Source organism: Pteropus vampyrus, unplaced genomic scaffold (assembly GCF_000151845.1).
Source record: "Pteropus vampyrus isolate Shadow unplaced genomic scaffold, Pvam_2.0 Scaffold343, whole genome shotgun sequence".
NCBI classification, from domain to species: Eukaryota; Metazoa; Chordata; class Mammalia; order Chiroptera; family Pteropodidae; genus Pteropus; species Pteropus vampyrus.
Window position 1 is genome coordinate 129,289 of NW_011889124.1, and position 23,611 is coordinate 152,899.

At 59.3% G+C, this 23,611-nt stretch overlaps 1 protein-coding gene across 3 annotated transcripts in view; it reads left to right on the forward strand.

Annotated features, from left to right (window-relative positions):
- Window positions 1-22,386, forward strand: part of SNX8 (sorting nexin 8) — a 32,370-nt gene extending 9,984 nt beyond the window's left edge. Inside the window, exons 2-11 of one of the 3 annotated variants that reach the window (XM_011378516.2) lie at window positions 9,684-9,874; window positions 12,097-12,214; window positions 12,720-12,841; window positions 14,218-14,298; window positions 15,264-15,424; window positions 15,997-16,129; window positions 19,409-19,477; window positions 19,765-19,911; window positions 20,050-20,199; window positions 22,219-22,386. In XM_011378516.2, the coding sequence (XP_011376818.1) occupies window positions 9,684-9,874; window positions 12,097-12,214; window positions 12,720-12,841; window positions 14,218-14,298; window positions 15,264-15,424; window positions 15,997-16,129; window positions 19,409-19,477; window positions 19,765-19,911; window positions 20,050-20,199; window positions 22,219-22,287 (1,241 nt within the window). In that variant the 3' untranslated portion in view covers window positions 22,288-22,386. The remainder of the gene's footprint in view (window positions 1-9,683; window positions 9,875-12,096; window positions 12,215-12,719; window positions 12,842-14,217; window positions 14,299-15,263; window positions 15,425-15,996; window positions 16,130-19,408; window positions 19,478-19,764; window positions 19,912-20,049; window positions 20,200-22,218) is intronic. The other 2 variants (XM_011378517.2, XM_023522383.1) reach the window with 2 other exon arrangements.
- Window positions 22,387-23,611: the final 1,225 nt, after the last annotated feature.

Sequence of the window (23,611 nt, forward strand, 5' to 3'; positions counted from 1 at the left end):
GTTTCTGAGGCATATCTCCCTGAGCGCGCCCGTCAGCAGGAAGGGATGTGGGACTGGAGGGAAGGAAGCACAGCTGGCGAATGAGGATCTTTTTCAGACTATTTCTGGCAGCAGGAAGCGGTTAATAGGAGAACAGCTGAGTGATTTTTGGTTCCATATCTGAGATATTACGCAGTCCCTACAGGTGGTGACCTTAACCTCTTAGGAGATGGGACAGTGGTGTGGTGCTGACGTAGGAGGGAAAAAGTCCAGGTAAAGTGGTGAATTAACTACACCTGCTTGAAAGAGGCGCGGCTCATGGCGCGGAGCGGGAGAGGCGGGATCCAGAGCGCCGGTGCGTGCGGGCTGGCGCGGTGAGTTCGCAGAACGGGAAGCGTGTCCCAGGCTGAGCACGTGAGACCCTGCGGCCCAGCCGCTCACCCTTAGGTTAGGCACGTGCCCAGCAGACACGTGCGGGGATGGCACCGCAGCTCCGTGCGTGGTAGGGAGACCCCGGGTGCCGGAGGCAGCAGTGGACAGCGGCCTGGCTGCACAGGGGGTGCTGGCGGCAGGAGCAGGAACGCAGCCGGAGTCTGTACCTGATGCAAACAGGAGACACGGCTCGGCGGCCACCCTCGGGGCGGGAGGTGTGGGGGCTGGCTGCTGGCGTCCCTTCTGGGTGCCATTTGTCACACTGGCCTGTGGGTTCGTTGAGCGGGACGGCTTGGACGTGTGTGCTTTTCTGTCTGCCTGCTTCAGTATAAACAAGTTTAAAGGGCCAGTGGGAAAGGGAAGTAGCTGCGTTTCTCATAATTACACATAATAGTCTCACACATTTTATGGACATTCAGTGTAGAGAAAGTGCCAGGACCTGCTCACCATCAGCAGACGGTAGTGGCTGCTTCTGAGTAGAAAGGGGTTGGGGGCGGGTGCGCATCTGTACCGTTTCACTGAAAATGTTTCTCAGGAGCAGTGTGGCCGCACGGCGTGGTCAGTGAGTTCGCTGCGGTGCGGTTGCCGGTTCCGGTGCTGTGCCCCCTCACGTGTGTGTTTGGAACGTTTGCAATGAAGCCAAACGGGAGTGCCTTTGAAGGGCACGTAAGACGAAAGAGCGAATGGAATCACTGCGAACAGTGTTCACAGCGATTAGCTGAGTGGCTAAGAGCATAGGAGGTTTTTGCTCTTACAGAAAATTTTAAAGAGAAATGTGCTCATGCAGAAACACCCTCGATATTGACGAAATCGTCTGCTCCAGCCCAGTGCAGGCGGAGAGCACCGTGCGAGACGAACGTGGCCGTCTATGATCTATAGATCATAGGGTCCGAGTGATTTTACTTTCTTCACAGTATCGCAATGTTACGGAGAGTTTTAAAGGGAAAAACGAAGACAAGGCCGTGAAGAGTGTGTGTTTAACCGAGCCCCTGAGTCAGGGACACCCAGCAAGCTGGCGGTGAGAGCCTCCTGCAGGGGCAACAGCTCTGTCTCCCGTCATCCAGGGGTGTGCCTGGTGTCCCCTGGCCACGGCACTGCTGAATTCTCATGTCTGAGGCCACGGCCACGATAAGGACAAGGAAACTTCTGCTTCCACTTCCTGAGAACAGTTTGTTGACTTCAGAATAATAGCACGGCTAACGGAAGGCTGTGATCAGAGGTGGAAGGAGCTCCATGCGCCTGAGAGCAAGTTCGTGCTGAAAGCTGGGGGCAGCTGCTGCCCCATTGCGTGTTGCTTGGTGGGAACGCGGTAGTCTGGCCTGTCATGGCTCGGTCCCATCGGGCACGCGCGCAAGCAGGTGGCAGCATTTTACGAGCACCTGGGTTTTGCCAGGTTTGAGGTCTGGGCCTGGGCAAGGCACTGGATCCCTCCCTCGGTGTGCCCTGCCTGCGACAGTGGCTCTGCCAGCGGCTCTGCCAGAGGCTCTCACACAGGCTGTCACACCGCCCCCCACACCGCCCCCCTGACGGCAGCCTCCGGGGCGCTTGCTGGAGTCTCTGCCGGAGGCTCGGGCGGGGCCCAGTAGTCAGTGCTTTATTTTTATTATTTAAATTGTAAAAGACATAAAATAAAATTTTAACATTTTAGGTGTGCAGTTTAGTGGCATTGCGTGCATTCACACTGTTTTGCGGCCGTCACTACCATCCGTATCCAAAACTTTCCATCTTCCCAAACCAAGATTCAGTCCCCATTACACACTCCCCACCCCTCCCTCAGCCCCGGCACCTCCATCCACTCTGCCTCTGTGGATCCGACTCCTCTAGGGACCTCGCACAGCTGGGTGCGCACGGCGCGTGTCCTCCTGTGACTGGCTCATCTCACTCGGCACTCTGTCCTCCAGGTGCGTCCGCGCTGCAGCAGGTGGCAGAGTCCCTTCCTTTTTAAGGCTGAGTGATTGTCCACTGTGCGTAGGCACCACATTGCGTATCTATTCAGCCATCGATGGACACTTGGTTGCTTCTGGCTTTTGGCTGCCGTGGGCCACGCTGCCGTGAACAGGGGGTGCACCTACCCCTTCAGGGCCCCGCTGCCACTCCCTTTGGGTGCAGACCCAGAGGTGGGGCTACAGGGTCACAGGGCGACTCTGTTTAACTTCGTGAGGACCTGCCAGACGATTCCCACAGCGGCTGTCGCACCAGCTACGCGGGAAGATCCCAGCTCTCCCACGTCCTTGCCAGCAGTTCTTTCTTTGATGGTAGCTGTCCTAACTGCGCTTGAACGACCCTGCCAGGCCGCTCCGTGTGGAGCCTTGAGCCCCGTGACTGCTGTCACGGGCCCTTGCTGCCTGCACATGCTGGTGAACCTGCAGCCGAGGGCGGTGGCTGCGGAACATCCGTGTCACGGCCGAACCCTGAAATCTGAGGCCAGAAGACACGCTCGATTCCACCCTGCCACCAGACAGGGCCGATCAGGACCTTCCCCACTGGCTGCCCGTGCTGGCCAAATGGCCCTTCATGGTCCGGAAAGCACTTTGCACTGTGAGGAGCACTGTGCCAGCGGGCAGAACCCAGCAGTACTTGGGTTCCTGGTGCCTCCTGGTGCTTAGTGCAGCCTCTCCACTCGGGTCAGCAACAGCCTGGGCGCTGGCTGGGTGTCTGGCCCATGCCCATTGTGCAGAGGGTCCCCCGCCCATGACTCTCATATCGGCCAGCATTTGCTAATGTTCGCTTAGACGAAGCAAGGGCACGCGTGACGGCATGGCTCACTGGGCACACCTGTGTCTCCTGGTGCTTTGGGTTCTGGTGTGTAAGGGCCCCAGCTGCCAGCCGACGACGTGAGCTGGAGCTCTCTGGGTGCGTAACTGGCAGAGTCGATCGCTGCTTTCGGGTGCTGGCGACAGTGTGTGGGGAAGGACAGTGGCTCTGTGTGTGTGTTTGGAGTTTCCTTCTGGTTCGTGGAAAGCCGACTCAGAGAATCACAGAACTATCAGAGCTGACTGAATACTGAACGCTGCTTGTTCGCTGCCCCCTTTCATGCTGCAGAGAGGCGCTTGTGTGGGTCACATGGCTCCTGGGAGCTGGTTTGGGGCTCCCCACCAGTGTCTGCGACACCCGCCAGGCCTGTCTCGGCCCCCGGAGCCAGCGGCATCTCTGCCAGGGCATGGAGATAACCAGAGAGGAGCGGAAGTGAGCCTCGCCCACGTCACATGTGAGGCCTTGATTGGTGGGAGGGTGGAGCTGATGGCCCCGAGCACCTTGTGTAGTGGGGGGACTGCAGTCTAAATTGTAGACAGTGGACTTGCACATTTTTTCGGATGGGCACAGCACACATCGAGGATGGAGGTGAAGGGTTACTGACTGTTTCCTTGGAGTTATCATCAGCTCTGTGGTCTCAGCCTTGCTCAGTCCCCACATGGCCACCGCTGTAAGGCGGCAGTAGCCTGAGGCACTCAGCCTGCAGGTGTGAGGGCTACTGCCCTGCCCAGTGTCTCAGGGACAGTGAGTGGCCTTTCAAGGGTGCGGGATGAGTCTGAATCCCACGGTAGAGACTTTTGTGCCAACGGGGTTGGAGCGGGGAGGGAATGCTGTGGGAGAGGCTGGTGACGGCTAGGCCCAGGGCTGGCATCCTGGCTCCATCTTACTGATTATCAGCTCAGAGGTCACGTGCTAGGCCACACAGCTAGGGAATAACAGACTGGATTTCAGCCCATCTCTGTCTGCGGTCAGACCCGCCCTCTGCCCCCAGCTGCCCAGCATGGGGCCTGGCCGCTACCCTTGTCTAACTGTCCTGTCTCTGTGGGGACGGGTGGGTGTCTGCGCGTCGTCCAGGCACTGGTCTTTCAGGGCTGCTCGATGGCTCGAGAAGGCGTCTGTTTGCTAAGAGCACTGACGTCCCGTCGGTGAACTTCACGGTCGCTCCAGAGCAGGCCGGTCTTCCTCGTGTACCCCACCCTTTCTGCAGTGAGTGCTCCGGGCCTGACCATGTGTGTAGCTTCTTTCTTTTTCTTTAATTCTTTTTGGAAAAATATGGGTACCCTAGTTTAGTAGAGTGGTATTTGGAATCGTGAGCCCCACGAAGAGCGAGAACAGTGTCTTCGAGTGCAGCATGTCTTTTAAATTCTCCTGTGACCAGAGTTCAGATTCCTCAGTAGCGTGTGGTCGTTTGCTGTTCGTTTCTGAATTTACATTCCGGATCAGGCTGTCAGTCGGCAAGAAAACCGTCAGAATTGACAACCAACCCTCAACAGAGAAAGCCGCCTCCTGTAAACGTTTTGTTAGGGACCTTTCTGTGCCCCCCAGCGACTCCCCCACCCTCGCATTTTCCCTCCTTCGCCCCGTTAAGTGCTTATTTTCTAGTTTGCCATTTCCTCCCCTTGTTTCGGTTACCATGTTTTGTCGTTTTCTTGCAGATTGCCGTGAGAGTCACATGTCAAACAGTCTAACTTGCGTTAACAGGTTTCATTTCCGCAGCACGGGAAACGCTCCCGCACAGTTCCAGCCCGGCCCCTCTGTCCACACGAACTACGTCTGTGGAAATGGTGTGCCCATCAGAACACATGATCATCATCGCCTTATGTAGACGTCTTTAAAATCAGCTAGAAGAGGGGTCACAAATGAAGACACACCTGTGCTGTGTTGTGTGTTGGCGACGGAGCCACCTGTGCTGGCGCGCTCCCTCTCGTCACATGGGTTCGTTTCTCGCAGGCGGGTCTGCTGGCCGCAGCCAGCTTGGTTGACAGTTTTGGCTTCCGGAACTTCGGGTGGGTCACCCCACTGCCTTGGCCCTGTGGTTCCCGACAGGTCAGCTCTCACCTTGCAGAGGTGCCTTTGCATCTATCTGTCCTGGTGCTTTCAAGATTTTCTGTCTTCATATGGTTTGGACAGTGTCGTTAAGATGCATCTGACTGTGAACTTTGAGTTTATCCTGGCTGGAGTTTTTTTTTGAGTTCCTGAATGATTTATATCAAACTTGGAGAAAGTCTGGCCATTATTTACTCAGCTGTTCTTTCAAACCCCTCCTGCCTTTGGGACTCCCAGGGTGCCCATGATGGCACTCTTGTCGGTGGCACACAGGTCTGAGGACCTGTTCACGCACCTTGTTCTTCTTCCTGTCTGCCCCTCAGACTGGAAGATCCCAACTGACCGATGCCCGGGTCTGTGGAGTCTGCCCGCTCAGATCTGCGTGGAGCCTTGCTAGGGAAATTTTCATTTCAATTATTGAACGTTTCAGGGTTCTTTTTTGTAACTTCTCTGTTTACTGATGTCACTTAAGGTGACATGTTCTCATACTTTTCCTGATCTCTCCGTAGGTGGCTTCCTGCGGTGCTCTGGACAGCTGGTTTAAGGTCTCTGCCTGCCTAGCTCGATGCCTGGCTTGCTCTGGACGCTTGCTTTTGATTGTTTTCCCCTGTATTTGGCCACATTTGCTCGTTTCTTTGAGCATCTTGTAAACTTTTGTTGAAAACCAGACAGTTTACATAGCACAGTGTGGCAACTCTGGAAATCAGAGCTGATTTTGTAGAGTCCCCTGTGTGAGTTTCCTGTGGTTGCAGAACAAAGCACCACCTACTGGGGGCTTGGAACTGCAGAGACCCGTTGGCCTCAGGTGTGGAGAGCACAGGTGTGCAGTCAGGCATTGCCATTCATGCCCCCAGAGGGCTCTTGTCACCGCTCCAGGCCCTGCCCCACTGGGCTCCCTGGCCTCAGGGAGTGCCTCAGTCTCTGCCTCTGTCATGTGGCCTTCCGTGTGTCTGGGTCTTCACTGTGTCTGCTCATCAGAACCCCAGTCGCTTTGCGTCAGGGGCCCACCACTCCAGTGTGACCTCATTTTAACAGACTAATGATCCCATCAGGAAATGGGCCCTGTATTGCTGCAAACCTTTGGTCCATTCCCAGGCTTCTGCAAAATCTGATTCTGACCACTTTTGCCAGCGTTCTCGTGGCTTTTATAGAGGAGAGGACTTGCGAAGGTCCTTGCCGAGGGCAGTTTCCGTTTTCATCGAAAGGGCTTGTATGGACATCACGCTCCTGACGCCCACTCCCCTCACGCGAAGTGCACAGCGCAGGGGTTTTGGACATTCAGCTTGTGCAGTCTCCGCCGTGATCGATTCGAGAGCGTGTCATCACCCTGAAGGGGCCTCCGTTCTCCAGTACTGAGCCCACTTCTGCAGCCCCGGCCCGAGGCAAGCACTTGTTGTGCCTGCCCCGAGCATCCCCTCTTCTGGACACTCCGTGTGGGGGGAGCCAGCCCACGCATGGGCTCTTGTGTCTGGCTTCCTTCACTCTGCATCCTGTTTCAAGGTTCACCCCTGTCGTAGCACGATTGTACTTCCTTTTTATGGCTGAATAATGTTCCACTGTGTAGGTGGACCTTCTCTTTATCCATTCATTGGTTGGCAGACATTTGGGTTTTTCCACTCTTTGGCTCTCGTGCGTAATACAGCTGCATACGGGTCTCGTGTGGACATACGTTCTCGCTTGGGGACATTTCTGGGATAGAATCGCCGAGTCCTATAGTAATTATCCCCAACGCTTTTCGAAGCAGCTGCACGACCTACACACCTGCCAGCCTGCGTGAGGTTCCCATACCCTCCAGTAGTCTTTTCATTTACTTTTGCACGGAGCCCCCACAGCAGGTGGTATCTCTCTGTGGCTGTGATTTGCATTTCCATGACGGCTGACAACGTTGAGCATCTTTCCATGTGCTCACTGGCCATTGCTGGGTCTTTGGAGAAATGTCTGTTCCAAACCTTTGCCCATTTTTAAATTGGATAGTCTCTCTCTCTCTCTCTCTCTTTTTTTTCTTACTGAGTTGTAAAAGTTCTATCTCCCAGACCCTAGTTCCTTATGAGATAAATGATCTGCAGTGTTTTCTCTGACAAGCGCACTGTCCCCCCTTACCTTTCACCTTTAGTATTTCCTGCTTTTCCACACACTCAGGGCTGTAGCCACATGAGACCGCGTTTCTCTGGAGATGCTGGTTTTGCCGCCTGCGAATCCAGTGAGTGTCAGTAGTTCCCTCGGGCCCCCGCCGTGCCCCCGCCCCACGCCTGGCAGCGCGCCCTGCCGCTGGCCTGTCCGCGACAGAGCTGGCGAGTCCCTGCCCTCTCGGAGCGTGCGTGCCGCTGCGTGCCAGCCCCCTTCTGCTAACCTCAGGTGCTGCCGCAGTTGTCACTGCAGGAGTCCCATTCTCCCCAGACCGTGCCCGGCAGTGGTGGACAGAGCGGCTCCATAATGAGCGGGCTCAGCCACCCTGTCCTGCTCACCACTGCACGCCCTGGAGTGCGTGCTTAAGAAACGCCTGTTGGCTCATGATTGAGGATCTGTGTGGTCTCTTAAGAGATTGTATAACGCAGCTTCAGCGTCGTCAAGATGTCTTTACACAGCTGGGGGCTGGGTTCTTGGGGCGACCTGAGAGTATAGGTACCTTCTAGAGCTCTGGTCTCCACACATTCTTCACCATCAAGATATGGGGGACTCCTGATCCATACGTGTCATATACACATGTACTCGTACACACACTAATACACACTCTTTACACACCCACACACTCACTCATATGCACATGAGCTCGTACACACACTACTCATACACTCTACACACCCACATACACTCACACGCACGTGTACTCATACACACACTGCCCATACACACTCTACACACCCACACACATGCACTCGTGCACACTACTCATACACTTTACACACTCACACACGCTTATATGCACATGTACTTGTACATACACTACTCATATACACTACACACCCACACACGTACTTGTGCACACTAATGTACACTCTTTACACATCCACACATTATACACACATACTTGTACACATTACTCATACACTCTGTTCACATATACACATACACATGAATACTCGCACACAAATGCACATATACTCAGACACACTGCTCATACACTGTGCACCTCCACACACTTACACACATGTATACTCACCTGCAAACACTTATACACATGCACCCAGCCCCATCCTATACACAAATTCATGTACACACTCGTGCACACACACTCGCACACACACGTACACGCTCATGCACGAGTACCCACACCTGTCCGTATCTGTATTTTAACGAGTGACGTGAGTGTGCTGCTCCGTCGCTGCACACCGATGCCCCGGAACGGGAGGTCGCGGATGTGAGCGCGGAGCGGGGAGGGGGGCTGAGGGGAGAGTGTGGGGGGCAGGGAGTGGGGGAGCACGGAGGCGAGCCCCCTTTCCCTCGCGGCGCGCTCTGCCCCGCACGCCGCCTCGCACTTGCTGCATAGTTTTCTGGGGGTCTTTACAAGGCCCTGGGGTCCCAAGTAAACATCGAGGCCTTAGTTTATCTTCTTTCTTAAGCTTTAAGGTCAGTTAAAGGCAGCTACGTATTAAATCCTCAGATGCTGGGTCGTTTCACCAATGAAAACAGTCCGGCCATGAACTCTGTTTAGAGCGTGAACGAGACTCCTGCACTGAAGAGCTACCTTGAGCGAATCATGAAAAGCGGCACAGCCACATCGTGGAGAATTTGGAGAAAAGGGAAAAGAACTATACTTAGTCGTACTTATTTGGAATAAGATTCTTTGCCTCCTGTGGGATACTTCAACTTAATTTTTGAAAATTGAAATAAACTTTTTTCTCTTTAGAACTCCATACTAAAAATCAAACTGACTTTTTAACATGATTTTCTTGTTTTGTCAGGCATAAAATCTCTGAATTGTCTTCTGCGGCTCTGTGAGCTGTACACGGTGACTTCTTGTCTGGCCCGAGGCTGAAGTTTTAGAGCTTGATCCTTGGCGTGTGGGATCAGGAGCCCTAGCTCTACACAGGCCACAGGTGTTTTGGAAACGGGCGCCGCCGTGGCGTGGGGGAGCAGCGCGTGCTGGGGCAGCTCGGGCAGAGCCCCACGGCCTGCCCGTCTTGCTTTAGCCTGCCTCGCTCTAGAGGAAAGGAGGACTGGCTGTTCTTTGCGCATAACTTTTATGGATTTGGCTCCTTTTTCCTGCCTCAAGTTGAAAATGAAATTTGACTGCTTCCCAAACAGTGTGCTTGCTGACTCGGCAGGCGGGCGCGTCTGGGCGGGTGCTCCATCGGGGCAGGGGACCTGGCCCTGGGCGTCGAGTCCGCAGCACGCATGAATGAGTGTGACCTGGGCACGAGTGGGGTCTGCCCGGGCCACATGGCCAGAGGCCCCGTGCTGAGCTGGCTCCTGGTGGACAGGGAGAGCCAGCGGGAGCCCCTGCTCTGAGCTGCTCTTCCTGTCTCTTACAGACTTGCCAGTGCCCCAGGTGAACGAGCAGAGGGACCTGGACCCCGGTCGGATGCAGATGCTGCAGGGGAACCCGCTGCTGCTCCCACACAGCCTGCAGGAGCTGCTGGCCAAGGACACCGTGCAAGTGGCCCTCGTCCCCGAGAGGAAGGGCCTCTTCCTGAAGCATGTGGAGTACGAAGTGTCCAGCCAGGTACCGACCGACTGTGTGTGGAGGGCAGTCTGGGCAGGGATGTGTGAGAAGGGCCAGGGCACTGCAGAGAGTCAGGCTGCTCGGGTAAGCCGAGCCCCAGAACCGGGTGTCAGAGCCAAGCTGCCCAGCAGGCCCGTCCGTGCGTCTTGTTGTGGCTCAGCCTGGCCTCACTGTCCCTGCGCTCTGGGACGCAGCTTCTCCGGACGCTCATCCGGGTGGGCGGACTGCAGAGGCAAACCCTGGCAGGCCAGCATGGTGATAGTTCTCGACTCTGGACAGCCGAGGCTTAGAATGCGGGCCCCAGAGTAGCGGATCCAAGCAGTGGATCTGGTTTGCGGGGCAGGGTTGGCGTGTGTCAGTCTAGCCCCCTTAGCAGCCTGCCTTCCCCGTGGGCACCCTGATTCTGAGTCCGGACACCTGGCACTGTGTGCCTTCAGAACTGCGCGGCATCGGCAGCGCTGGTCTTTCTGTCTCTTCATCGTTGTCTTTTCATTTCTGGGTTCATCTGGAATAAATGCGGATGGGCGTTTTTATTCCTGATCCTGGAAATGGTGAACTGAGAACATCTTTGGAACCGTGGAGTCCACTGTGTTTATGGGGGACTCGCAGAGACAGCGGGCCACAGGCCAGTGAGAGAGCTGCCTGTCACGGCATTGTCGGGCAGGCTGCTGCCAGGGCTCTGGCTGGAGGGTCTCAGCTGTGACCCCAGGTCAGCAACTTTCAAGACTGACCGGCAGCTCTGTCATCATGGCTGTTTGCTGTGCTCGGTGAGATTCCAGCCACGGGATTTGTGTCACTGTGCTTTAAAGCGCAGTGACATAAGCCTGTGACTGTCCTGATGCTGTCGGTGCTGCTCCCGGGGGACGGAGGCCGGGCTCAGAGGGGAGGGGTCGCTTCTCAGGTAGTGTAAGGACAGCGTTGCTGACCGGCATGGCATTGCCTTGCCTCCTGCCTGACTGCCGTGAGCTCAGCCACAGTGCTGGGGGCCGCGGCTCTTCCTCCCAGGGCCTCGTCTCCACAGCTTGATGGGCCGCCGTCCTGTGAGTGCACCAGTGGCCTCTGCTCCAGCTCCCCTGAACTGCCCGTCCCTTAGGCGTACTGCCTCATGGTGACGTTTTAGAAGGTGCTGGGTTTGCCCAGGCTGCCTCCTGGGATGTGTGTGAAGGGGCGGCCTGCTGACGTGTGAACGGTTGGGGAGTACTCGGCCACACGCTTGCTATGGCTGGCACCATCTTGCCGGAGTCTGGAGTAAATACCAGCGTGGCAGAATGCACAGGATCCCAAAAGAGGGGGACCCACCTGACTTATGTTTCTTTCATGTAGCATATTTAACGTTTCTTACAGACCTTTTAGTTTGGGGCAGTTTTATTAGGTCACAGCGAAATTGAGCAGAAGGTGTGGATTTGCCTGACCCCACACACACAGCCCCCCATTATCTGCCGAGCCTGCATCGACACAGCACTGTCACCCAAAGCCCACATTTGGCATTAGGGGTCACTCTTGGTGCTGTACGTTCTGCGGGTTGGGACAAATGCATGACGAGGTGTAGCCCGACAGTGTCATACAGGTATTTTCACGGCCCGGGACTCCCTCTGTGCTCTGCCTATTCGCCCTCGCCCATCCCCGAGCCCCTGGTACCACCGACCCTGCCCTGGCCCTGTCGCTCTGCCTTTTGCAGAGTGTCACCCGGGTGGGCTCAGCCTCAGCTACGCTGTCTGCGAGCGGCATGGGTTACGGACCGAAGGGCGCTGCTGGTGCCCGTGTCCACGTGGCTCTTGGCCTCCCCCACGCGGCCACTCCATTGAGGGGGCTGCCGGTCTCGTGAGCCTGCAGGGTCCTCCACGGCCAGGCCACAGTGGGCTCTGGGCAGGTCCATTGGAGTCCCCCGTCGGCCCCCCTTGGCCTTTGCATTCCGGGGACCGGCTGGTTTTGGACAGGTGGGTCGGTTCAGGGGGCAGTCGTGCGGCCACATTAGCATTACCTGGAGGTGTCTTGACACACTCTAAAGCAGGAAGGAACTGTCACTGTCCGCACCCGCCTCGGCCCCCGAAGCTGCCTTTGCAGAGTCTGCTTTACTGCGGGTCCGACTGACATGGCAGAAGTGGGGCTGCGGCTGTGCCTGTTTTGGGGTGCACCCCCACCAGGGCCTGTGGGAGGAAGGCGGAGCTTAGCGGGGGCACAGGGGAGGTGTGGCCCCTCACGCTAGGGCCGCTCCCCTGCAGCGCTTCGGGGCCTCCGTGAGCCGCCGGTACAACGACTTCGTGGTTTTCCACGACCTGCTGCTCCAGAAGTTCCCCTACCGCATGGTGCCGGCCCTGCCGCCCAAGAAGATGCTGGGAGGTACGCGGGCCGCGTGGGTCGGGAGCCGCCCTGAGCTAGGTCCCCACCCCCACCACGGGTGCCGCCCCTGCCGTCCTTCATCCCCAGTCTCCCTCTGGGCCTCCTGCCCCCGTGGGAGGGGTGGCACCAGCCCCTCGGCCATGCGGTCACAGCTGTGCCATGGTGCCTGGGGTGGTGCAGGGGTGGCGATGTCACCTGGCACCCTTGGCCCCGTGAGCCTTCTGCTGGATGATGGACGTATAAGGATGTTCCCGTTGCTGCCAGTGGCCCTGGATGGGGACCAGGAGCCCCATCACGTAGCCAGCTCTCGTGACATGTGGGGACCTGACCAGTGGGCACCACCACGGCCTCAGGCACTCTGTTAGAGGGGCAGAAGTCAACGCAGGGCGTGCGGACTCGGCCTGCGCTGGCTATGCTCTCCACCCCCTGGTGCCCGCGGCTCCTTCCCAGGCACTGCGGTGGGGCGGGCATGCCCCGGGCTGCCTGGTGACCGTTCTGTCCTCAGCTGACAGGGAGTTCATCGAAGCCCGGAGGAGAGCCCTGAAGCGCTTCATTAACCTGGTGGCCCGGCACCCCCCCTTCTCCGAGGACGTGGTGCTCAAGCTCTTCCTGTCCTTCAGCGGCCCCGTGAGTACCTCAGGGACAGGCAGCTCCACTGCTCTGGGCCATGCTGGAGCCTGCAGATGTAGAGCGTGACCCCAGGTGACGCTGTGCCCCTGGGGACGTGAGCTGAGCTGGAGGCACGCAAGTCCCGAGAAACGCACTCTGCGCAACGTCAGTGTCAGAAGCCCGAGCGCCAGTGTCCTCCACGCTGCGGTCCCGCAGTCGAGATGAGTCAGGAAGCCAAGGAGCTGCTCCCAGTCGGGGAGGAGGACGTCACGGCAGGCCGCCTCGTCCCCAGGGCTGTCACCTGTTCTGTAGGAAGGGACCTTCTCACTGGGGCGGGGTGAGGGGGCTCCGATGGGGTCGATGCGTTCGGTCCCCACCGTTAGAGAGGACCCCTTCTTGTGCAGGCGCCTGGGAAGGGGCTCGGCCTGGGGTCAGCGTGGCAGAGGTGGCAGCGGCTGGGACCCTGGACCAGGCCGCAGGCTCTCCCACTGTGATCCCAGGGGACGGCGGGTGCTGCCCCTTCATGGGATCCGTGCCAGACAGGGAGTGCTTGCCGCGACCTGCCCGTGAGCTGGGAGGTGGAGCGTTTCTTTCCTGGGGGTGGATGGACTCCCTGAGAAAGGGAGCTTTCTCGCCAGAGAGGAATGGAGGACGCCGAAGCAGCTCAAGGCGGAGGAAGGGGAGCTGGGGAGGGCGCAGCTGGCTGCAGAGCTGAGCCGTGTCCTGGTTGGCGGGCGTTAGGCCCCACTGACCCCTTGCCGTCACACCGACAGTGTCCTGGGTCCTTCCCCCTCCACTCTAAGATGAGAGAATTAGGACAGGTGATCGTCAGGGCCGTGGGGGACTCCGGTTCCTGACCCTGCACGGCTGCCTGGTGCGGGCCTGCCTGTGCTTCTGGGGCTCCCTGTGCAGCCTTCTCTTACGGCGTGGCTTTGCCAAGGAGGCCTCCTGCCGGAGGGCTGAGCTCAGGACCCCTAGTGGCCCCCTCTCTGCCCATCAGCTCCCCCGGGGGTCTGCGGCCACGTCCCATGGGCCTATTCCCAGGAAGGGAGGGACCTCAGTTTCCGTCTCTGCGCCCACGTGGGCCTGATGGGGAGTGGTGACTCTGACATTGCCCAGGGTCTGCAGACGGAGTCACCGTTTTCCTGGAGAGAGGGCTCCCGCAGAGCTGGGCTTTCTCTGAGGCAGGCTTTCCCATCCTTGGACACCGCCCTACAGCTTAAGAGAGGAAGAAAACAAACGAGACAGGGAAGAGATGGGGGCTCAGTTCAAGTGAGCGCGTGGGAACGCGCTGCTCAGGGGGAAGAGCTGTCCTGCTGCCGCTGGCCTTGCGGGCCCCGCGCCGGCGCTCTGTGGCTGGTGGAGGGCCGGGTGTCTCTCTGCTCCCTTCGCAGGACGTGCAGAGCAAGCTAAAGGAATCGGCTCAGTGTATGGGAGACGAATTCACGAACTGTAAGCTGGCGACGCGGGCCAAGGTACTTGTCGAGTTTCGGTGTGGCCCCCCTGCCGGTCAGAGCCGAGAGCCCTTCGCAGGAACGTCTGCTTGTGCCAGGAGTGCACTCAAATCCATCGCAGGCTTTTCTCACTTAATCCTCATTTCGGCTCCGAAACATGGCAGGCTTCACACTCATTGTGCAGACGAGGGACAGGTCAGAGAGACTGCCACTTGCCGAGGTCGCTGACTTCTGAGCAGGAGGGCCCACGTGTGACTGGGCTTTCTCTCCACAGAACCCACCAGGTTCTTGTGCTGCGTCCCGAGGCTTCATGTGATCCAGGTGGACATACACTTGGTCACTAGCTTTCCAGTTTTCAGGAGGTTGATTGTTGCCTTGGTTTATTTTAAAATTTAGTTAATCTGGTGTTATTCTCAAAAAGATCTTAAGGTAGCTGTGCGGTAGCTTTTGTCCCCCCTTTTCTGAAACCGCTTCTGCAAACGAAATTATGGACCCTTCCTCTTTTTGTTTGCTAAGCTTTCTGGTTTTAGGCATTACGTGGTCAATCCTAGTGAGGAGTAAAGCTGATCAAAAGTTATTCTTAGGGGCTAGAGGAGGCCTGCAGAGGCCTCCGCGCATGTGGACAGAGCTGTCCGGGACTCTGCATCCACCCTTCAGAGCGGGAAAGTCACTACTTGAGTGTTTCCGGTAGGACCTCCCGTTTGACCCAGTTTCAGTGGACACTAGCGTCATGATCTCAGGGACCGTCCAGCTCAGAGTTCGTGCTGCTAGGCAGTGCCGTTTGTCCCTTTTTTAGACTAGGGAGGCCCACTGCAGACACTGGAGGAGCAGAGGTGGAGTCGCAGCTGGTCTACACGACCCGCACTTGGGCGTCTGGGCTCATTTACCTGCTCACTCGCATGGCTCGCTTCACCCTCTGTGGGTTGTCTTTTCTGAAAGGGTCCAGCATCTGGTGACACAGTTTTTCTTCTGTCCTCACCTGTCAGGACTTCCTCCCAGCTGACATCCAGACTCAGTTCGCAGTTAGCCGGGAGCTGATCCGAAATGTCTACAACAGCTTTTACAAGCTTCGTGATCGGGCCGAGAGGATTGCGTCAAGGGCCATCGACAATGCTGCTGACCTCCTCATTTTCGGGAAGGAGCTAAGGCAGGTGGCCCCGCTGGGTTTCATGGGGCTGCTGGGGTGGGAGGGGTCTTTAGACTTCAGTGCTGGGCTTGGGGCAGACGTTGCATTTACCATAATAACCCATTTCACTCCAGAAGGGGAAGCAGAAGGCTAGGCAGATGGGAGCTCGTATTTGGAAGAAAAAAGGTGGAACATTCAGGCAGAGAAACATGGATTCCCAGACACACGAATGCTCGCCAGTCTCTCCCGTGTCCTCTCCCCATTGTCAGGATCGGCCTTGAACACACATTGGCCTGGCCTCAGACAGGACACAGGGCAGTTGCTGGGGGACTCGCCCATCTCTGCAGCCCCCAGGGCACTGCTCAGACCTGCTGGCTCACGGCAACTGGGTGGGGTCTTGTGGGGAAGAGCTGGTTGAGGGTCTGGGGGCCGAGACCCTTTCTTTAACGGGCTCCGGGTTTCACACACCACTCTTTGAGCAGTGAGGTCTGGGTCGGGACGTGCGGGTCACCCTGGGATGATGTGTTCGGGCGGAGGGAGGTGCCAGTTCAAGGCCTTGAGTGTCCCCTCTCCTGTGTGTTTCGTTTCCCCAGTGCTTTAGGGTCTGACACGACACCGCTCCCCTCCTGGGCCGCTCTGCACAGCAGCACGTGGGGGTCCCTCAAACAGGCGCTGAAAGGGCTCTCTGTTGAGTTTGCACTGCTCGCTGACAAGGCCGCCCAGCAGGTGAGTGAGCGTGCTCTCCGCGCCCCCGTCCCCAGGGCAGCCTGTGCCTCGCCCGCGGGAGCGCCTCCTGAACTGGGCAGCGGTGTTCTGCGTCTGAGCGAGCGGGCCGCTGTTCTCGGGTTACGGCTGCATGTCCCCATCTGTTTCGGGTCAGGGCTGCAGGACCCCATCTGTTCCAGGTCAGGGCTGCACGTCCCCATCTGCTCTGGGTTAGGGCTGCATGTGCCCTTCTGTGCCCTTCTGTTCCTGTTCTGGGTCAAGGCTGCACATCCCCATCTATTCTCGGGCCAGGACCACATGTCCCCATCTATTCTTGGGTTAGGGCCGCACATCCCCATCTGTTCCGGGTCAGGACTGCACATCCCCATCTATTCTCGGGCCAGGACCACATGTCCCCATCTATTCTTGGGTTAGGGCCGCACATCCCCATCTGTTCCGGGTCAGGATTGCACATCCCCATCTATTCTCAGGCCAGGGCCACACGTCCCCATCTGTTCTTATTCCAGGTCAGGGCTGCACATCCCCATCTGTTCCTGTTCCGGGTCAGGGCTGCACGTCCCCATCTGTCCTCGGGTTAGGGCTGCACATCCCCATCTGTTCTCAGATGGGTTCCCTCAGGCCATTTGCGCTTTTCAGCGGCTCACTGATGACAAAGACAAATGGGGTTCTGGTCGCTGGAGACTGCTGAGAAGTTATAATTCGCCCTTGGAAACGTCGTCTTAGACTACACTTCTGGGTGGGCCAGAGTCCTCGTGTGCTGTTCTTTTCAGCTAGCATTCGGCCCCTCAGTAATTTGCCAGAGCACTGACTCGGCTCCAGTGCCTGAGAGACCCCCTCTTTTTGCCCTCGGCACCCAGTGAACCTCAGGGAACGCAGGTTACACGGGCAGCTGCCTTTGTGTAACTCTGCAAGGGATCCGCCATTGGGGATTAAACCGAAGATGTATCCGGGGGCTTTTCTGCTCTAAAACTGTTACAGCGTTTCGAGGGTGAGACTCGCAGCCTGGTTCCCCGGGGTCGGTCGCGAGGCAGCCAGCAGGTGGTGCTGAGTGAACTGGACAAGGAGTGAAGGCCCAGCCGCCGCCTGGCAGCTGAGGCCGTGCCGCAGCCTGCCGGGAACCCGGTGGCACAGGTGGCTCTGTGGCTGAGGAGTCGGGGGTTTCTCAGGCTCGCAGTAGGTGCTCAGCCAGCTGCCCGGGACGTCTCTGACCGGCTCAGCCAGCCCTTGGACCGGTTGCTGGCGCAGAAGTCCTGGGCTGCTTCTGCCTGGTCCCGGCGCCTGTGTACTTGTTTAGGGACCGAGTGTGGGCGGCGTTGGCGCTGCACCCGGGCTGTCTCCAGGCAGATGATGTCTGTGCCTCTTCGGGGGACCGAGGGTGTGCTGGCGGAGTTTGGCTGCTTAGCGGGATGGGCGAGCTCAGAGCAGCCTCTCTGCCTCGGCAGTGTCGGGCACTGAGCCCTCGCTCGGGTCTTTGGGTCCCTGGGCCAGTTTCCGCATCGAATCAGAGCAGGCGGGCTGGACCAGATCCTTAAAAACTTTCAATGCAGCCTCTCCAAGCTTTGTCTGTGGAACGTGGAGGCGAGGATGTCCCACCCGCAGGCCCGCAACTCCCTCCCCAGAGCCTAGGTGGCCTCTGTGGCGGCCAGGAGGGGCCCCGCTTCCTGGCCGGGGGACCACCGCCTCTCTCCTGCTTCAGGTCCATGCTGTCTCCCCTTGAGCAGAGACCGAGGGTCAGGCCCGTGCTGTGTGCTTGTGTTTGGCGTCCCTCCCGGCTCAGAGACTCTGAGCCCGTCTCCCAAGTGCGGAGAGGAGGGGTCTGAGGAGGTGTCGTTTCCTAGACACCTGTCACGTCTCCGGTGGTTTTCGTGCTGTGTGGAGTCCACGGTCACACGAGCGACAGCCAGCACAGCCAGCACTGCAGGGCACTGTCGCTGAGCGAGTGAAGACGCCCAAGGGCCAGCCTTCCCGCTGGGCGGTTTTCTCCGTGGTGGTAGGGTGCGTGCTTTTGGTAAAGGCACAGGTGTTGGTGGTTTAGGGTCTCGGGCAGCACTGAGCCAGAAACAGGACTTGTTGGCCAGTGACACAGGCGCAGGGCCTCTGAGTGCCTCTCTGCTGCAGACCAGGGGAGGGACCTCCATTTCGTGTCCCTCCGCCCAGTCAGGAGGACTCAGGATGCCTGTGGCCATTGGGTATTTTCTGCAACCTTTTTGGCTGGAATCTCTGCTGTGGCTATAGGGTCAAGTGGCCTGGAAAATCCTAGCTCAGTGGCCGGGGACTTGAGAGTCCCCGAGCTGGTGCCAGAGCCCGGGTGGGAGCCCCATTAGACTGGTCCTTGTCTTCTGCTGCCTGGCGGCTGCACCCTTTCTGTGGTCATGGGATGAGCCTCAGCTGTCTGTGCTGGAGCTCCAGGGGTTCCAGAAGGGCCCCGGTTCCACTGAGGATCCAGCAGTGCACCTAGAGAGGGGCTCAGCAGATTGGGTCACATTCGTATCCCCAGGGTGCCGTGAGTGATTCCAAGGCCTTGGCCTCACCCCTTTCTCCGTCATTGTCAGGGACACCTGTTCCCCTAACAGGGCCACCCCCTGTACTGCTGTGGGCCTCTGTGCTCGTCTCAGTTGCTGTCGCCTGTGTGCAAAGCGCGTGCGGGATGCAGAAGCAGCCCCTGTCTAGCCTGCTTCTCCCTCCCGTGCCATGCAGGTGGCCGTGGGTGGCCTTTCTCATCTCCTCTGTCGGCCTCAGCACTCAGCACGTCTTCGTTCGGTGTGTCAGCTTGAGTCTTTCACATGCAGCAGTCTGTTCCCTGCGCTCCTGTCCCTGTCGTTGGAGCTGCTTGACTCCCCTTCCAGCCCCAGCCCCAGCCCCAGCCCCAGCCCCCCGCCCCGTCTGCTGCTCCTTTCCAGCACGCTTCGGTGTCAGCTGAAACTCGGGTTTTTCTGCGGTGCTGGCAGAGCCGTGGGTGAGGAGGTGGGAGTGCCCGGTTCTCCTGGTGTGTTGGGGGGACATGTTGGCCGTGGCATGTTGGAAGGACATGAAATGCAGTGCTGCACAGCACGCACATGTGGGCAGGGTCCTTGGAGACGGAGGCCCCTGGTCTCATCAAACTGCTAGGCTGTGTGGCTTCGCCTCGTGCTGGGCGCCGTCATGTTTTGGGGGGGCTCTTCTGCGGAGCTGGCCGGAGTTCCCGGGAAGGGCCGGCCCCGGCCTGTGGACGTGTGCACCCCCAGCGGGTCTCTGGGTCCTGTGTGTGCTCAGCCTTTTGAGCCCGTTCTTGTTCCCCAGGGCAAAAAGGAAGAGAACGATGTGGTGGAGAAGTTGAACCTCTTCCTGGATCTGCTCCAGTCCTACAAGGTGAGTCTGGGCAGCTCCCGCTCAGGTCCCGCGAGCTTTCAGGGCTGTGGCAGGGAGGGCGAGGAGAAGCCAGGGCTGGGCGGGGGGGGAAGGCGGGCCTGGTGCAGGCTGCCCAGGAGCACCCCTTGGCAGTTGCTGCGGGGTGCTCCGGGCCTCTGGCTTCCCTGAGCTGAGGGCTTAGGTGTGCGGGCCCTCCCGCGACCCCTCGGCAGCCGGGCAGCGTGGGGACTCTGCGAGAGGCAGGCCGACCCGCAGCGCCCTCGTGGCATCGCGCCCGCCCCCCGCAGGACCTGTGCGAGCGGCACGAGAAGGGCGTGCTGCACAAGCACCAGCGGGCGCTGCACAAGTACAGCCTGATGCGGAGGCAGATGAGCGCCGCCGTGCACGGCCAGCAGCCCGAGGCCGTGCAGCAGCTGGAGTCGCGCATCGTGGAGGTGCGCCTGGCGGGGCCTGCTCCCAGGGGCTCAGCAGGACGCCTGGTGGGGCGGGGCGGGGGGCCGGGCCCGCGGGAGGGAGGGCGCTGTGCTGGCTGGGCCGCGTGGTCTGGGAGCAAAGGGCCCCTCCGTGTGTAGCAGGAGAGCACGATCCAGACGATGGAGCTGCGGCACGCCTTCTCCCTGTACTGCCTGCACCAGGAGACGCAGCTGGTCCACGCCCACCTGCCCCTCACCTCCCACATCCTCGGGGCCTTCGTCAACTCCCAGATCCAAGGGCACAAGGAGGTGGGCTCCCCACACCGCCCGGCCTGGCCCTTCCTGCGAGCCGGCCGCCCTCGTGGCTGACCCTGAAGAATGGCCTAGGGAAGGTGTGGGGTGGGCTGACCACTGTCCAGACAGACACCCTGTGTGGCCAGAACGCTCATCGTGCAGTTGTTCTCTGCGGAGCTCGGGGGGGCGGCAGCATTGCAGAGGGGCAATCTCTCATCTTCTGGAGAGGCCCGGGAGTCAGGGGTAAAGTGCTCAGGGTCCTCAGGAACGGACAAGTGGAGATCAGAGACCGTGGGAACCGGCGGGTGGGGCACCGTAGCTGGGGGGTCCCCGAAAACCTTGGTGGTGGCTCCCGAGCCTGTGGGGACACGCTGTGACCGCATCTCAGATGCTGCAGCAACATTTGCCCGGCTGGAATTATCTAGAGCCAGCAGCTCTAGCTTCTGTCCTTGGCCCTTGGCTCACCCTTCTCAAACCGCGACATGGGTGTCCATCTCCGAGCAGCCGGGGGCCCTGCGTCTGGCCAGGGCTGAAGAAACACTTAAGGAGTGACCCTTGTCTGCTCCTGCCTTGCTGGCCTCGCAGTTTCTTTCTGTTTTGGTCGATCCTCGTTCCTTCAACACCTTTCGCTAGCACTGCTAGTGGCCAGCCCTAGCTCCTTGACACGCTGTGGAGGCTCAGGCTCAGAATTTCTAAAACTGTGTCTAAAATCCCAGCTCTTTGACTTGTGAGCTCTGCCAGCCTCGGGCGGGTCATTTAACTTATGTGGCCCAGTTTCTCTCGCTGAAAAATGGCATAAAATACGCCCCTCATGGAGCAGCTGGGGATTCAGTGGGAGCTGGGCTGTAAGCAGTCACTCTGTGCCAGGCCTGTGGCTGTGCTGGGCACACAGCTGGACCAAGCTGACCCTGTCACCAGGGACTTCTAGTCAAGCAGGAGACCCAGATCGGTCGGCAGGCTAGAGGGGCATGGGCTTCTCACGTCCTGTGCGGACAGGGCGGGTGGGGTCTACGCTCCTACAGATCTGCCTGGGGGCCAGGGAGCTCTCTGTGAGCCCGTAGAACTCAGACCCGTAGTTCAGAAAGGTCACTGGTGACAGCTCGGACAGCAGGTTACGGGCTGGAAGATGCAGTTTACTGGTCCAGCCGCAGGCAGTCGTGGCTGAGCAGGTCAGTGGACAGTGAGACCCTAGTCCAGCGCCACTGTGCCAGAACCACCTGGAGTGTCTGTGCAACGTGCAGATGACGGGGCACAGATTCCGCCATAGTCCTAACTCAATCTCTGGGGGCCCGGACTTGGGACTCTGCGTTTAGTGGGACACCAGTGAGTCTGGGCTGAGAGCCGAGGCAGGAGGACACCAGTGAGCCTGCGCTGTGCCTGGGTGAGGCGCCAGGGCCCTGACCCCGATTTCTCTGCGGAGGGTGACTGACGAGCCCCTGGCCTCATGATGCGGAGACCAGACCCTGCTCCATCCGCACGTTCTCAGGGCTACACCCTGCTTTTCTGCTGTCAGCCATCACGCCACCTGTGCTGACCAGGATGCCCACTCACTGCCTGGGCCTCCCTGACCTTCAGGCCCTCGGTCTTCCTTTCTCATCCTGGGGAACCGAGCGCTTGGCGGGCGCTGGCGGCGTGTCCCCTTCCGACCGCATCTCGTTCACTTGTGTGGTCACCTGGCGGTCACTGTCACAGTGTCCAGCCTGCTTAGCCAGAAGGCTAGTGTTTACAGAGCTGTTAGTGGAAATGACACATTACTTAAACTTCTGCATCGGGCAGACTTGTGCCCCTTCCGTCCTGTGTGCAGGGGACAGAGCGATTGGCCATCTGTTACCCCTGGTGTTGGGCCCAGTCTGGGGTAGTAGGCTGTGATGCAGGGAGCTGGAGGGGCAGCTGTAGGGGAGGCGACACGCTGGCTCGTAGTGGTATGTCCCCTCCACCCTAGCCACTGGACGACTGGTCCCCTGCTGGTGCCGTGCGGAGAGTGTATGGGGTGCTGGTCCCCGCCCGCTCACCCCGTCCTCCTCCCTCCTCCAGATGAGCAAGGTGTGGGATGACCTGAAGCCCAAGCTGCACTGCCTCTTCGCTGGACCCAACAGCACCTGACCCTGCCAGGGTCCCCAGGGATGGCCTGTCTCCTCACTAGTGCTGCGAGGACCCGGGGCGCAAAACCCACCGGCGCCCTCACTAAAACTTCTTTCCAAACGGTGTGTCCCTGTTTGATTCCCTTCAGAGAGCAGCTGTCCCCCATGTCCCGCGGGCTGCCGCCCTCAAGCAGGAGAGCTGACGTCAGGGCTGGCGGGTCCGGTGCGACGGCGCAGGGCCGAGGACACGCCTGTGGGCTCAGGCTGTGGCCGTCCTGGCCCAGCGCTGTGGCCTGAGGCTTGTGCTGGAAAGCGTCGGCCCCTGGGATGGCTTCCCCTGGCACCTGGAGGCCAGCGTGCAGCAGAGGTTTTCACAGCACACGGTGCCCGGGGGGTGCAGGGGCCCTGTGCTGGAGCAGCCGGAGAGGGAGGCCGAAACCCTGTGGAGGGCAGGAATGTCCCTGCGGTGGCATGTCACCCTGGATGAGGCACAACTGCTGAGTGAGAGGGCAGTCCTGGGCGGGGTGTGAGTGTGCGAGCCGGCTGCTGGGGCCAGCAGGGCAGGTGCGGCTGGAGGCCGCTGGGCATGAGCGTTTCGCTTCCACAGAATGAGCTCCAGCGAGCGTCTCGTGTCCCTACACGTGCGTGTGCATGTGCACACACTCTGTGACCCAGGTGTGCCCGTGGTCTGAGGTGTGGCAGACAGGGTGGCCTGGTGCCTCCGCTGTCCGTCCCTGTACCAGGAGCTGCTGCCCTCCCTGGGGAGATGCTCCTCTCTTTTGGGGCTTAGAGGGGGCCGTGGGGGAGTTGTTCTGCCTGGGGCCTCTCAAACTGCCTCATTCCCGGTTGACTAGAACCCTCCTCCCAGCCTCTCTCGCACTTGCTGGCCCAGCCACCTGTGCCCAGGGGCCTGGCATTGCGGCAGCTCTGGGCGTGGGAGAGGGTGTTTCCTGCTCTGAGTCCCGTCCGTGTGAACGTGGAGCAGACTGGCCCCCTCGGGCGCCCCGGCCCTTACTGTCTCGTTGGCCAGGAGAGGTATCGGAGGCGGCTCTGACTCGGAGCTTTCTCTGTCAGATGTGGAGTCTGCCTTCTATTCGCCCACCCTCACGGGCATGCAGGACCCGGGATGGAGCTGGAGGCTCTGGGTAACTGCACCTGCAGATGGGTGCCGCACTTCATGTCCCGGGGGAGGTGTGTCGGGCCCGCCCGCGTGATTCCGCCCGTGTGGAAGCAGCCGTGGGTGTGGGCAGGCCAGCTGTGCTGCCCCAGCCGAGGCGCTGCTGGGCCGACGTGTGCCTCCCGGGCTGAGGAGCACGCCTGTGCTACTCCACGGGGCTGGTCCTTCC